A 13,525-nucleotide genomic window follows, 5' to 3' on the forward strand; every position below is an offset into this window, starting at 1 on the left:
TCACTTCTTCCCATGTCCAAAACTCCTTTACCTGGTGAACACGCTGCTTGGTCCTGGTTTGGCGGGATATTCTGTCAAGTTCTTGAAAATGATCGGACCAAGGCGCAGTATAGTTCCACATATTTATTTAAGTGAAACTAACAAAACAAAATAACAAAACTTATAAAGACCGTGAGGACGTAGTGCCCAAACACACTAACAATCAATCAATATCCCACAAAACACAGGTGGGGAAATAACTACCTAAATATGATCCCCAATCAGAGGCAACGATAAACAGCTGCCTCTAATTGGGAACCATATTAGCACCAACATAGAAATAGACATACTAGATCACCCCCTAGTCACGCCCTGACCTACTACACCATAGAGAACCAAGGGCTCTCTATGGTCAGGGCGTGACATGCGGGTTGTGTAGTCTACATGATGAGATTATTATTGGTATTTGTATTTGTCAAATGGCAGTCAAGCATCGATCATCATGTCACCAGAATAAGACCCTCGACATTTATTGGAAAGCAGCATCATGCTCATCACCTTGCACTTTCACCACCAATGAAGCTCATCATAACTTATTTCATCTGTAGCCTAATAAACTGTATGGTTTCCTGAGTCATAGTGGGAGGACCACACACCATATCATCGCGACACTCCAAATTTACTTCGATATGATGGTTATTATATTAATATTTGCAGAAAGACATTTCCACCGACATTTCCCGCATTATTAATTTTATAGACACAGAAAGATCCCACCATGTCAAACAAACAAATGATCTGCCGGCATTTCTAAAATTACACCGAAACATCACAGCTGTCATGATTTGTTTTCATATGATATGACTTGTGGATGGAAACATGTTTAGTGTCATTTGCAAGAACAAAATATTTAAACCGTTCTGCATATGAGTTCCACAGCTCAATACTTTCATCAAACTGTCCAATGTAACCAACAATTCCAGCCATTTTTCTTTTCTCATTAGCCACTTGATTGTCACTCACTTCAATATTGTCCTCAACCACGGCAATATTTCTCTCACTCACATGATCTTCATTCACTTCACTCACTGATGTTATATCATCAAGTTCCTTAATTTAGCAGTTTTTATTTCCAAAGTTTGTCTTCACAGTTTAATAAATGTCCTTTCCTTTACTAACTGTATATTTATTCCTCCTTTTTTAATTACGTTGTTTTCCCACTCCGACATTCTTCTTGAATCCTTTTCTGCTGGCAATGACGATGCTAACTCTATTTCTAGGTAGCTCGACTATGCACTTGCCTCTGCTAGCAATACACTGTGCTAACATTAGCCTAGACATTACCACAGAAAATAACAGTTTTAAACTTGTAAAACCAACTTCTTCCAGACAGAATAGTTACCATAGGTTCAAACTTACTCTTCGCCAATCTTTTGTTATGTCTCGTGGGTTTCATAACCAGGTCTTTGTAACAATTCAATAATGATAAACAGGAGACGGGAATAAGTTCAACAATTTATCTGAACGTGCTCATCTCAACACATATTACCCTTGATGCTCTGCGTATACAACTACAGTAAGTATGGAGGTGCAAATGTTACAACCCTAATACACAACACCTTCATTTGTTGTTATCTATATCAACAAATTTTATAGGAAGACATGACGCAAATATTAGCTTGTGGTTGTTGACATGAGTTGGCATAAGTATAATTAATGCTTATTTGGCTTATGGATTGATTATAAATGTGTTATGTCCTTATGTAGGTACCCTTCAAAAACAGTGTTACCTCAACATAATGTGTGTGAGTGACATAAACTCTGTGTGTATCCATCCATGCCATAAGGGAAAGGGCTGTCAGAAGACCTTCTGGCTGTTGGGTAAAGAAGGCTTCAACCCTCCTCTACCAGTCCACACCTCTCCCCCAGCTTCATGTCTCAAACCACCACCTGAGGTACTTACAAGTTCATTCCTCTGCTTGCTTTTCAACAGAATACATGCCTCTGCAGGTCTCTAAAGTGAACCAATTTATTTTGCACCTGGAGTTTTAATTTGGGAAATTTTGTGAAAATCCAATATTTGAGTTTTTGTTGATAATTGTTGTAATGATAAGGCTTCGCTGTACTATTGTTACTCAAGCACAGATTTGTTCGCGTCATACTTGCACCATTAATACAATGAAAACCGCTTGTTGCTAAAGATCTGACGCATATTATATTTACACTCATAAATCATGTTCTAAAACTACTTGCAGTCCTCGTTTGTTTTACACCTTGTTCAGTCATATTTGTTACCTAATTAGCTAGCTAGTTAACAACCTGATAACTTTACCAATATATCAAAAAACATGGGGGCACAGAATGAAAGGAAAAGGGATAGCTTCTTCAGGAGATCAATGATCATAGCAATGAATGAATGACCGATATCTTGTGTAGTCATCACAAACTTGACACTCTTAAAGATGCCGTGTACAATTAAAAATAGTGCATTTACATAATCTACAACCTAATATTCCACATATGACTTCATTTCAATGACAGGTACTGCCCCCCCCCCGCTCTTTAATAATACTTATCTGTTGCTTTTTTTGGAGGGGGGTTATTTTCTTAAAACTGCATTGTTTGTTAAGGGCTTGTAATTAAGCATTTCACTGTAAGGTTGTATTCGGCGCATGTGACAAATAACATTTGATTTGATTTACATAGTACTTTCTAGGGCACAACATGTGCTTCAGAAGTAGTTATAATTCATAGAGCCTAAATCTCAATCAATTTAAAATATTGTATTTTCTGGTGCTCCTAAATGTTATTTTGTGCTCCTAACTTTTACAATTTGGGAGCACTAGTGCTAATGGTAAGACATTGACATTGGTTTCCCGAGCGGGAGACTGGGGTTCAGATCCCATCCATGACATATGTTTCTCTTAGAGCCCGATTCAGACTTGAGATAAGTAGACTTAACATGGACCTAAGTTGTTAACCCTTTGACGCATACAAGCATACGGGTGCGATCATTCTTCAATGGTCTCTGCAGCATAAGCTCAAATCGGTGTGATTAGAACACTTCATTAGAACGTCTAGTTACGATTGACGTTTGCGCTGACCTCATTGTTTTTTTCACAGACATTTTGCACAAACACAATCTTTACAACTTTATGTCCTCAATGTGAGCAATTTATTTTTGGATGCAGATGTTCAGACATTCACAGAAGTAGCAACAGCATAAGACAATTGTCATCCAAATCAGAAAATGTAGGCAACATTAGTTCTAGTGCTAACTTAGGAAAGAGTGATCTAACACAAGCAGTCATATTTGGCTAACTCTCGGCTGACATAAACCATAATATGAATTAACTAATAGCAATTACTATTTACAGTTTATCACATGACGGGTGAGCCCACCAGTGATCTAAATAATTGAGTAAAACACATTCTAAAAGTCGAAAGTAATCCGAGTTATGATACTGATGAATTGTCGCCACAGATGGTTTGTTTACGGCTCTTTTGTTGTGGGTAAATGGAGTAGCTAGGCCTACAACAGCTCTATCTAGTGGGACAATAGTTGTTGACAACTGTAGAAATGTAGCTAAGCCTAACATTTTTCCTAACCTTAACCTCATTCTCTTAACCTCCTATGTTAATTCACCACCCTGCTGCGTTAGTTCTACTAACCTGTCACCTTAATTCACCTAACCTGCCACAATAATGAGCCTAACCTGCCACATTAATTATCCTAACCAATCACATCAACCCTGACACTCACTTAGAGCCATTCAGTTTTGTTGTTTATGTCTTTCAAAAGGAGACAACTCACAAATGCGGAAATTCTGGAGATTTTTGTAAATTCTGACAAGTCTAAGTATGAAATTGAGGAATCAGATTCTAACAGTGACAGTGAGGAGCTGTCCCCCAAATTTGTGGCCATTGAGAACCCTGAATCTGAGGACCACTTGCCCAGCGACGAAATCCCTCTGAAGATGCTGGTGGTGACGGAGGCAGGCCAACAGTGGGTGAAGTAGAGGAGGTCTGCGGTAGCTGGAAGGCGGCCAGCCATTTCACCTCTCCTGGCCCTGCTGTTGGCTTTAATGAGTCCCAGTCTGGAGTGCAAAGCCTCTTGCCATCTCCCTCTGAGGCGGAGTGCTTCAAGCTGTTTCTGACAGAGGAGCTGGCGAGAGACATAGTGGACGAGACCAAACACTATGCCTTGGAGCTACAGGAGAAGAGAGAGCCACAGTGAAGGTGGGCCACCTGATGGCAGAGAGAAAGATCGAACCAGACTGTGTGCTTGACTATAATTGCAAAATGGGAGCAGTGGATAAGGTGGACATGGTAAACAGTTTGGTGGCATGCGCTTAGAAGTGGTATAAGAACATATTTTTACATCTGATCGACACTGCTGTCCTCAATGGCCAAATAGTTCACCACCAGCTAACAAGTGAGATGATTACTGATCAAGGTATTTTGTAATTGGACATACAGTTCACATACAAATCAAATACAGTTCCATTATGCAATTACACTGAGTATACCAAACATTTGGAATACTTTCCTAATATTGAGTTGCACCCCCCCCCATTTTCCGCTCAGAACAGCCTCAATTCATTGGGGCATGGACTTTATAACGTGTCGAAAGCATTCCACAGGGATGCTGGCCCATGTTGACTCCAATGCTTCCTTCAGTTGTGTCAAGTTGGCTGGATGTCCTTTGGGTGGTGGACCTTGAAAAACCCAGCAGTGTTGCAGTTCTTGACACAATCGGTGAGCCTGGCATCTACTACCATACCCCTTTCAAAGGCACTTAAATATTTTGTCTTGCCCATTCACTCTCTGAAATGGCAGACATACAAAGTCCATTTCTCAATCATTTCAAGTTTTAAAAATCTATCTTTAACCGGTCTCCTCCCCTTCATCTACACTGATTGAAGTGGATATAAAATGTGACATCAATAAGGGATCATAGCTTTCACCTGGATTCATCTGGTCAGTCTATTTCATGGAAAGTGCAGGTGTTTGTAATGTTTTGTACACTCAGTGAAAGTTCAGGAGTAAATTTGTTCTTAACAAGTCACATAATAAGTTGCATGGAGTCTCTCTGTGTCCAAAAATAGTGTTTTACCAATAGGTGCCCTTTGCAAGGCACTAGAAAACCTCCTTCGTTTTTGTGGTTGAATCTGTGTTTGAGATTCGTTGCTCAACTGATGGGCCTTACAGATAACTATATGTGTGGGGTACAGAGATGAGGTAGTCATTCAAAAATCATGTTAATGGTAAAAAAAATATATGAAAAAAGCAGACATTGAATGTCCCTTTGAGCATGGTGAAGTTATTAATTACATTTTGGCTGGTGTATCAAATGCACCCAGTCCCTACAAAGATACAGGCGTCCTTTCTAACTCAGTTGCCAGAGAGGAAGGAAACCATTCAGGAATTTCACCATGAGACCAATGGTGACTTTAAAACAGTTTCAGAGTTTAATGGCTATGGTAGGAGAAAACTAAGGATGAATCAACATTTTAGTTAATCTACAATATTAACCTAAATGACAGAGTGAAAAGAAGGAAGCCTGTACAGAATAAAAATATTGTAAAACATGCATCCTGTTTGCAATAAGGCGCTAAGTAATAAGGCACTAAGTAAAACTGCGAAAAATGTGTCAAAGAAATTAACTTTTGTCCTGAATACAAAGCATTATGTTTGGGGCAAATCCAACACAACACATCACTGAGTATCACTCTTTGTCACGTCCTGACCAGAAAAAGAGGTTGTTTGTTATTGTAGTTTGGTCAGGGCGTGGCAGGGGGTGTTTGTTTAGAGTGTTTCGGGGTTTGTTGGGCTATGTTCTTGTTAGTCTATTTCTATGTTAGTTCTAGTATGTCTATTTCTATGTGGTGTTTATTGGGTTGACTTTCAATTGGAAGCAGCTGCTCCTCATTGCTTCTAATTGAAGGTCCTATTTAAGAGGGGTGTTTTTTCTATGGGATTTGTGGGTAGTTATTTCCTGTTTTGTGTTCGTGCACCTGACGGGACTGTTTAGTGTCGTTTGTTGTTTTTGTATACGTGTTTCTTTTGTTTTCCTTCTTTAATAAAATAAGAAGATGAGTTTACACGTTCCCGCTGCGTTTTGGTCCAATCCCTACAACACCCGTGACACTCTTCATGTTTTCAAGCATGGTGGTGGCTGCATCATGTTATGGGTATACATCTCATCGGCAAGGACCAGGGAGTTTTTTTAGGTTAAAAATAAAATAATTAGAGCTAAGCACAGGCAAAATCCTACTAGGAAATCCTGGTTAATTAATTCACCTTTAAGCAGGTTACAAACCTAAAACATACGGCCAAATATACACTGGAGTTGCTTACCAAGATGACATTGAATTTTCCTGGCCTACTTACAGTTTTGACTTAAATTGACTTGAAAATCTATTTCAAGACTTGAAAATGGCTGTCTAGCAATGATCAACAACCAACTTGACAGAGCTTGAAGAATTTTTTTAAGAATAATATGCAAATGTGGTACAATTCAGGTTTTCATAGCTCTTACAGGCTTACCCAGAAAGACACACAGCTGTAATTGATGCCAAAGGTGATTCTAACATGTATTCACTCAGGGTGTTGAATACTTATGTAATCAAGAGATTAGTGTTTTATTTTTCATGATTTGTGTTACAAATTTTTCACCCACTTTGACATCAGAGTATTTTGTGTAGATCATTGACCAAAAAAATGACAATTAAATACATTTTATCTGACCTTGTAACAAAACAAAATGAGGAAAAAGTCAAGGTGTGTGAATCCTTTCTGAAGGCGGTGTAGCTGAGGTTTGGAACTCTCTTTGTTCTTTACCGCATGTTGATGTCACCGTGGAAAGCCAAAACTCCCATCCTGCAAACCTGCTGATCAGAAGGTCCTGTGTAGATTGTATTTTAACCAGCAACTACCAGGAAATAACACTGATCAAATTTCCTCACACTTTAACAGTATTAGTTTCATCAGCTGTTGTAAATGTATACAAAACAGAGGAAAAACATAATTTTACTGCACTGGGCCTTTAAGTCCATGTTAAGGCAACTTATCTCCGGTCTGAAAAAGTCCCTAGTGCCCACACGTGATGATTATATGAAATGTTATGTTCACACCTTTCTTGAGTAAATGTAGATGTTTGATGTGAACCAAATTAAATAAGTGTATGGTGATAATCCTGGGGTGTATTCAATGATGTGAGTTTGAAATGTAATGAATAGAGCTAACATGATTTCCAATAAAGATGTTCTACACAATACAGTTCTATGATATCTAAATGCTTTGTAACATTTCATCCTTCTAAACAGAGCCCTGGTCATTTCTTTGTTAGGTCAAACCAGAAACATCCAAAGACCAAGAGAGCAAAGCGAGGGGAAGAGGACAGAGAACTCTGACCACAGTCATATGACCAAGGCATGCACGCTGACCGCAGGAAGAGGATGACCTACAGGCGAACTCAGGCCACATCGAAAGTCTTTCTTTTTTTTCCCCAACATGGTTGTTAATGGCAGCTATTTTTCTAGTAATTATCTTGTTTAGTACATTAATACAAAGATGAATTAGTCAACCCATTACTGGTTTCTGGATTTGTTCACACAAAAACGGGTACTTTCTTAGCAGAATAATTTATTTGCAGAAAGGGCTTTTTACATGTTTTCAGACATGTTTTTGATCTTTGTTGTCACATGCCTTTGTTATACGAGGTTTGAATGGAATGTAGTTACATGTTAATTACTGTATGTGGAGATGTGTACTTTTTGTCCACAAGGTTAGAATTCATTTAATATATAAAAGAGACTAATGGGAAACAATTATTGTACTTTTTTATTATTTTGAAACAGAATATTTGTACTGTTGGTTACATTAAACATGAATATTGTTAGAATTGTTAAAGTATGTACTGATACTAGAAGCGATGAGAACATGGGTGGATGTTACTGTAATGCCACTGTGAATGTACTGCACAGTTTGTAAAGCTTAATACAGTATGAATAAAGAGGAATGTGTACGTACACTCCCTGAGACCTGATGAGCATGTGTGCATGTATGTTTCTTTGTTTCCACGTGTGATAGCACGTAAATACACTACAGGTCAAAAGTTTTAGAACACCTACTCAGTCAAGGGTTGTTCTTTATTTTTACTATTTTCTACATTGTAGAATGATAGTGAAGACATCAACACCATGAAATAACACATATGGAATCAAGTAGTAACCAAAATAGTGTTAAAGAAATCAAAATCTATTTCATATTTGAGATTCTTCAAAAAGCCACCCTTTAACTTGATGACAGCTTTGCACACTCTAGGCATTCTCTCAACCAGATTCATGAGGTAGCCACCTGGAATGCATTTCAATTAACAGGTGTGCCTTCTTAAAAGTTCATTTGTGGAATTTCTTTCCTTAATGCGTTTGAGCCAATCAGTTGTGTTTTGACAAGGTAGGGGGGTATACAGAAGATTGCCCTATTTGGTAAAAGACCAAGTCCACATTATGGCAAGAACAGCTCAAAAAGCAAAGAGAAATGACAGTCCATAATTACTTTAAGACATGAAGGTCAGTCAATACGAAATATTTGAAGAACTTTGAAAGTTTCTTCAAGTGCAGTCGCAAAAACCATCAAGCGCTATGATGAAACTGGCTCTCATGAGGATTGGCACAGGAATGTAAGACCCAGAGTTACCTTTGCTGCAGAGGGTAAGTTCATTAGACTTACCACCCTCAGAAATTGCAGCCCAAATAAATGCTTCACACAGTACAAGTCACAGACACATCTCAAAATCAACTGTTCAGAGGAGACTGTGTGAATCAGGCCTTCATAGTCGAATTGCTGCAAAGAAACCACTAATAAAGGACACCAATGAGAAGAGACTTGCCTGGGCCGAGAAACACGAGCAATGGACATTAGACCGGTGGAAATGTGTTGTTTGGTCTGGAGTCCAAATTGGCGATTTTTGGTTCCAATCGCCATGTCTTTGTGAGTCTTTGTGTGGGTGAACAAATGATCTCCGCCTGTGTATTTCCCACCATAAGGCATGGAGGAGGTGTAAGGGTGCTTTGCTGGTAACACTGTCTGTGATTTATTTAGAATTCAAGGCACACTTAACCAACATGGCTACCACAGCATTCTGCAGTGATACGCCATCCCATCTGGTTTGGGCTTAGTCGGACTATCATTTGTTTTTCAACAGGACAATAACCCATCACACCTCCAGGCTGTGTAAGGGCTATTTTACCAAGAAGGAGGGTGATGGAGTGCTGCATCAGATGACCTGGCCTCCACAATCCCCCAACCTCAACCAAATTGAGATGGTTTGGGAGACTGAAGGAAAAGCTGCCAACAAGTGCTCTGCATATGTGGGAAGTCCTTCAAGACTGTTGGAAAAGAATTCCAGGTGAAGCTGGTTGATAGAATGCCAAAAGTGTGCAAAGCTGTCATCAAGTTAAAGGGTGGCTTTTTGAAGAATCTCAAATATGAAATAGATTTTGATTTCTTTAACACCTTTTTGGTTACTACATGATTCCATATGTCTTATTTCATAGTTTTGATGTCTTTACTATTATTCTACAATGTAGAAAATAGTAAAAATTATGAAAAACCCTTGAATGAGTAGGTGTGTCCAAACTTTAGACCGGTAGTGTATATTCTTGTCAGTATATATGTCCAGCATGTCTATGTAGTTTCATATCCTCTCCAAAAGTGTAGTAGTTTGTCCACACATACAGTTCTAATGCATTTATATATTCTACATTTTGGGTAGATTCACACAACCCAACAGTGTGTTTACCAGGACTATACACAGGATACATAGAGACGTGCCTGGGAGAAACAGGAAAGAGATAAGAGAAACACAAATTGGAGGACATCATAAATGCACTTACAATACACTACAATAGTACTATTTGTTGGGATAATACAAATTTAGGTACGGAGCCTTTTTTCAAGAATACATTTACTGTTTCAGCATAAATGCGTCACTTCAGCAAATGTCCTATTTCGGATGTCAGCAGCAGCATTATAAAGACAACATTAACTCAGTGGTTACATGTCAACTGATTGAAAATAGGCAATATAGATTTTTAATGTAATTATGCCATGTGATCGGCTCTTAGATAATTACCTGTGATGTGTTCATTATTGGAAGATTCATTAGCTGTGGGAAACAGTGAGACATAATAGAAAGGCAGACAGCAAATTATGATGGAAGTCAAACGTTACACCATACAGCACAAGCAAGACCTTGGCACCTTGCTGGTGTTAAAAACATTGAAAAAAATGACTAATTTATTAACTGATTTTCAATTATTAAAAAATAAAGACGTGAAACAAAGACAAAAAGGAGCCTTTAATGCTATGTTACATTATATTGCATGTATTTACTATACCACCCCTTAGTTGTTACATAGGCAAAGGGGAACCACAAGTGATAGGTCAGGAAATGTTACATCAAGATGAAAAAGACATACCTTTAAGGTGGAACTCTGTGGTGAGGATACCGCCACTGGGCTCTGCTTCAGAAGGGAGGCTTCTGGCAGTGCACGGGCCCTTAAAAAGATTAGAAGATAGTGTTTAATGACCTCTTTGCTGATCAGAGCTGTATACAACCAACTCCTGATAAATGTAATGGGTTAGGTGTGTTGTGAATGCACTAAACTGCAATTTGCAGATAAGTAAAAAGTATGCATTTTAATTGGACAGTGAGTGGAAGGCATTGCACTTCAACAGTTTTTAACAGAGTTTGCATTTATGGGTCATTGTATAAATAAAGGTGCCAACGTCAGCGTCAACATTTCAAAATGGTTGGAAATACATTTAAATATGATTTTTTTTGCAGCTTCACATGTGTTGTTACAGGAATAAGAGTCTAGATAAGCAAATGATGCCATAACTCCACCTAGCAACAACAAAATATTCAAAATGTCACATGAAACATGGACACCACATGTTTCTTTGCCTATTAGCCAGGTCTGTTTGTGCTTTAGTCAACTTCTCTATCATTTATAGCCATGCTAAACATTGCTTTAGAATGAAAATGATCAACAGCATTTATGTTTTAGTTAATATAACAATATAATACAATGGGTTCTGTCAACAAAATCATTGACAATAACCAATAATGAAATCATTAAAATCAGTAAACTCTTCAATATTGTGTGTGTGTGTGTGTGTGTGGACGTGTTTTAACTATTTTTGTAGGGACCAGAAGTCCCCACAAGAATAGTAAACTTACAAACATTTGACCAACTGGGGACATTGTTAGTCCCCATAAGGTCAAATGCTATTTATAGGGGGTTTAGGGTTAAGGTTAGAATTAGAATTACATTAAGGGTAGGGTTAGTTTTAGGGTTAGTGTTAGGTTTTTGGGTTAGGGTAAGTGTACTGGTTAGGGTTAGGTTTAGCGGTTAGAGAAAATAGGATTTTGAATGGGACTGAATTGTGTGTCCCCACAAGGTTAGCAGTTCAAGCCTGTCTGTGTGTGTGGTGTGAGTGAATCTGTATCTGAAAACTAACCATCAAATTCTTGCTTCCTCTGTCTTTTTCCAATACTCCTTGCCTCTCCTTGAAAGTGCATTGGAGCCCGAGGGGAGGAACCCTTAGTTCTCTCCCACAATGTACTTTGAGAGGGAGGTGAGGAATGGAGGGAACAAGGGAAGAATCTCAATTGCATTTCCTCACATAATCTCTCCTCACCTCCTTCTCAATACCCATTAGATAAGAAGTTGAGGGGCGGGACCTCTGACCTTCTCATCCAATGGATTTTGAGAAGGAGACGAGGAGCGAGGATGCGATGAATCATGCAATTCAGATTCTCAAGGACAGAGGATGCAAGTAGTTGACAGCTATTCATATTTTTAGACAGTGTCAGACTGACTGAGAGACTGAGCTACCAAAATAACCATGGCTTCCAGAAACAACCCCTAGCCACTCAACATCTGCTCTGTACAACTGTCTGGAAGAGGTTAACCGCTCGACTACCTCCTACTTTGAAAGGACTGGAAGTATTGGCTGTGCACCTGACCAATGACAGACAGTTCAAATTTAACCCCACCCACCCTATATCAAGTTGTTTTTTGGTTTTATATTGTTACGTTCCCCAGTTTCTGTGTTGTTGTGGGTTTGTATGTGTTTATGTGTGTATTTCAGGAAATGGCTTCATAAAGTCCTAAGCAGCTGATTGGTCGGCCCCATTGATGATCGGAGCTCTGACCCCGCCCTCTCATCAGGAGATACAGCTATTTTCAATTATCGACTCCTTCTGCAGCTTTAAAAGCCAGTGTTCCTTTGTTAGGAGGAGAGAGCTTCTTGGTATGTCCTGTGTTGTTCGGCTTTATGAATTTTTGTAAAGCATTTTGTAGCTGGTCCTGCTGATGTTTGTGTATGCCGTAGGACTGTGTTTTTGATTAGTGAAATTGTTCACTTTAAGTTTGTATTGTTCTGTTTAATTTGTTCCCGGGGGGGGGGGGGAGGGGAAGGCACCTTGGGAGTGCTTAGGCAAGAGGTCTGTGAGCATACATATACCCGTAATATGTACTATGTGTCACGTCCTGACCGGTATAAGGGTTATTTGTTATTGTAGTTTGGTCAGGACGTGGCAGAGGGTATTTTGTTTGTGGTTTGGGGTGGTGATTTATTTAGTAGGGTGTTGGTTTAGTTAGTTCTGGGTTTTTGGGGTTATGTTCTAGGTTTGTATTTCTGTGGTCTCTAGTCTTTTGTATTTCTATGTCTAGTTTATTGGGGTTGGACTCTCAATTGGAGGCAGGTGTTTTCTAGTTGCCTCTGATTGAGAGTCCTATATATGGGTATGTGTTTGTGGGAGATTGTTTCTTATCTTGCCTGTGTGAGCCTGACAAGACTTTTGTTGTTCGTGAGTTCTTTGTTTTTTTTGTTTTGGTGTTCTCTTTATTTAAAAATAAATACAAGATGAGCATCCACATTCCTGCTGCGTTTTGGTCCTCTATTCCCGACGACAACCGTTACACTATGTCTATGCACACTAGGTAAGACCTGGGCACACATACCCGTACTATGTCTATGCACACTATGTCACGTCCTGACCAGTAAAGGGGTTATTTGTTATATTAGTTTGGTCAGGGGGTATTTGTTTAGTGTTTCGGGGTTTGTAGGGCTATGTGTTTTGTAGAGGGGTGTTTGATTAAAGTGTTCTGGGGTTTTGGTTTATGTTCTATGTTAGTATATTTCTGTTCTAGTCTTTCTAGTTCTGTTTAGTTTATTGATTTGGCTTTCAATTGGCGGCAGCTGTTCCTCGTTGCCTCTGAAGGTCCTATGTATAGGGGTGTTTTGGTAATGGGAATTGTGGGTAGTTATTTCCTGTTTAGTGTATGTAGCACCTGACGGGACTGTTTAGTGTCATTCGTTTGTTTTTGTATACGTGTTTCTTTGTTTTTTCCTTTTATAAGATGAGTATACATTTTCCCGCTGCACCTTGGTCCATTACATACGACACTCGTTACACTAGGTAAGACCTGGGCGGACCATCCCCTGTATTTTGGTTAGTGCACCAGTT

General features: G+C 39.0%; 2 protein-coding genes across 2 annotated transcripts in view; one reads left to right on the forward strand and one right to left on the reverse strand.

The window, feature by feature from the left end:
* gucy2g (guanylate cyclase 2g) overlaps window positions 1–7,772 on the forward strand; it is a 91,192-nt gene extending 83,420 nt beyond the window's left edge. Inside the window, exons 21-22 of the mRNA XM_045701910.1 lie at window positions 1,827–1,934; window positions 7,331–7,772. Of these exons, the coding sequence (XP_045557866.1) occupies window positions 1,827–1,934; window positions 7,331–7,408 (186 nt within the window). The 3' untranslated portion in view covers window positions 7,409–7,772. The remainder of the gene's footprint in view (window positions 1–1,826; window positions 1,935–7,330) is intronic.
* A 1,783-nt stretch (window positions 7,773–9,555) lies between these two features.
* The window catches only part of tectb (tectorin beta), a 53,686-nt gene continuing 49,716 nt past the window's right edge, over window positions 9,556–13,525 (reverse strand). Inside the window, exons 9-11 of the mRNA XM_045702579.1 lie at window positions 10,467–10,545; window positions 10,121–10,153; window positions 9,556–9,819 (exon numbers count right to left, since the gene is read on the reverse strand). Coding sequence (XP_045558535.1) covers window positions 9,746–9,819; window positions 10,121–10,153; window positions 10,467–10,545 — 186 coding nt within the window. The 3' untranslated portion in view covers window positions 9,556–9,745. The remainder of the gene's footprint in view (window positions 9,820–10,120; window positions 10,154–10,466; window positions 10,546–13,525) is intronic.

The sequence above is a fragment of the Salmo salar genome, chromosome ssa19, assembly GCF_905237065.1.
Source record: "Salmo salar chromosome ssa19, Ssal_v3.1, whole genome shotgun sequence".
NCBI classification, from domain to species: Eukaryota; Metazoa; Chordata; class Actinopteri; order Salmoniformes; family Salmonidae; genus Salmo; species Salmo salar.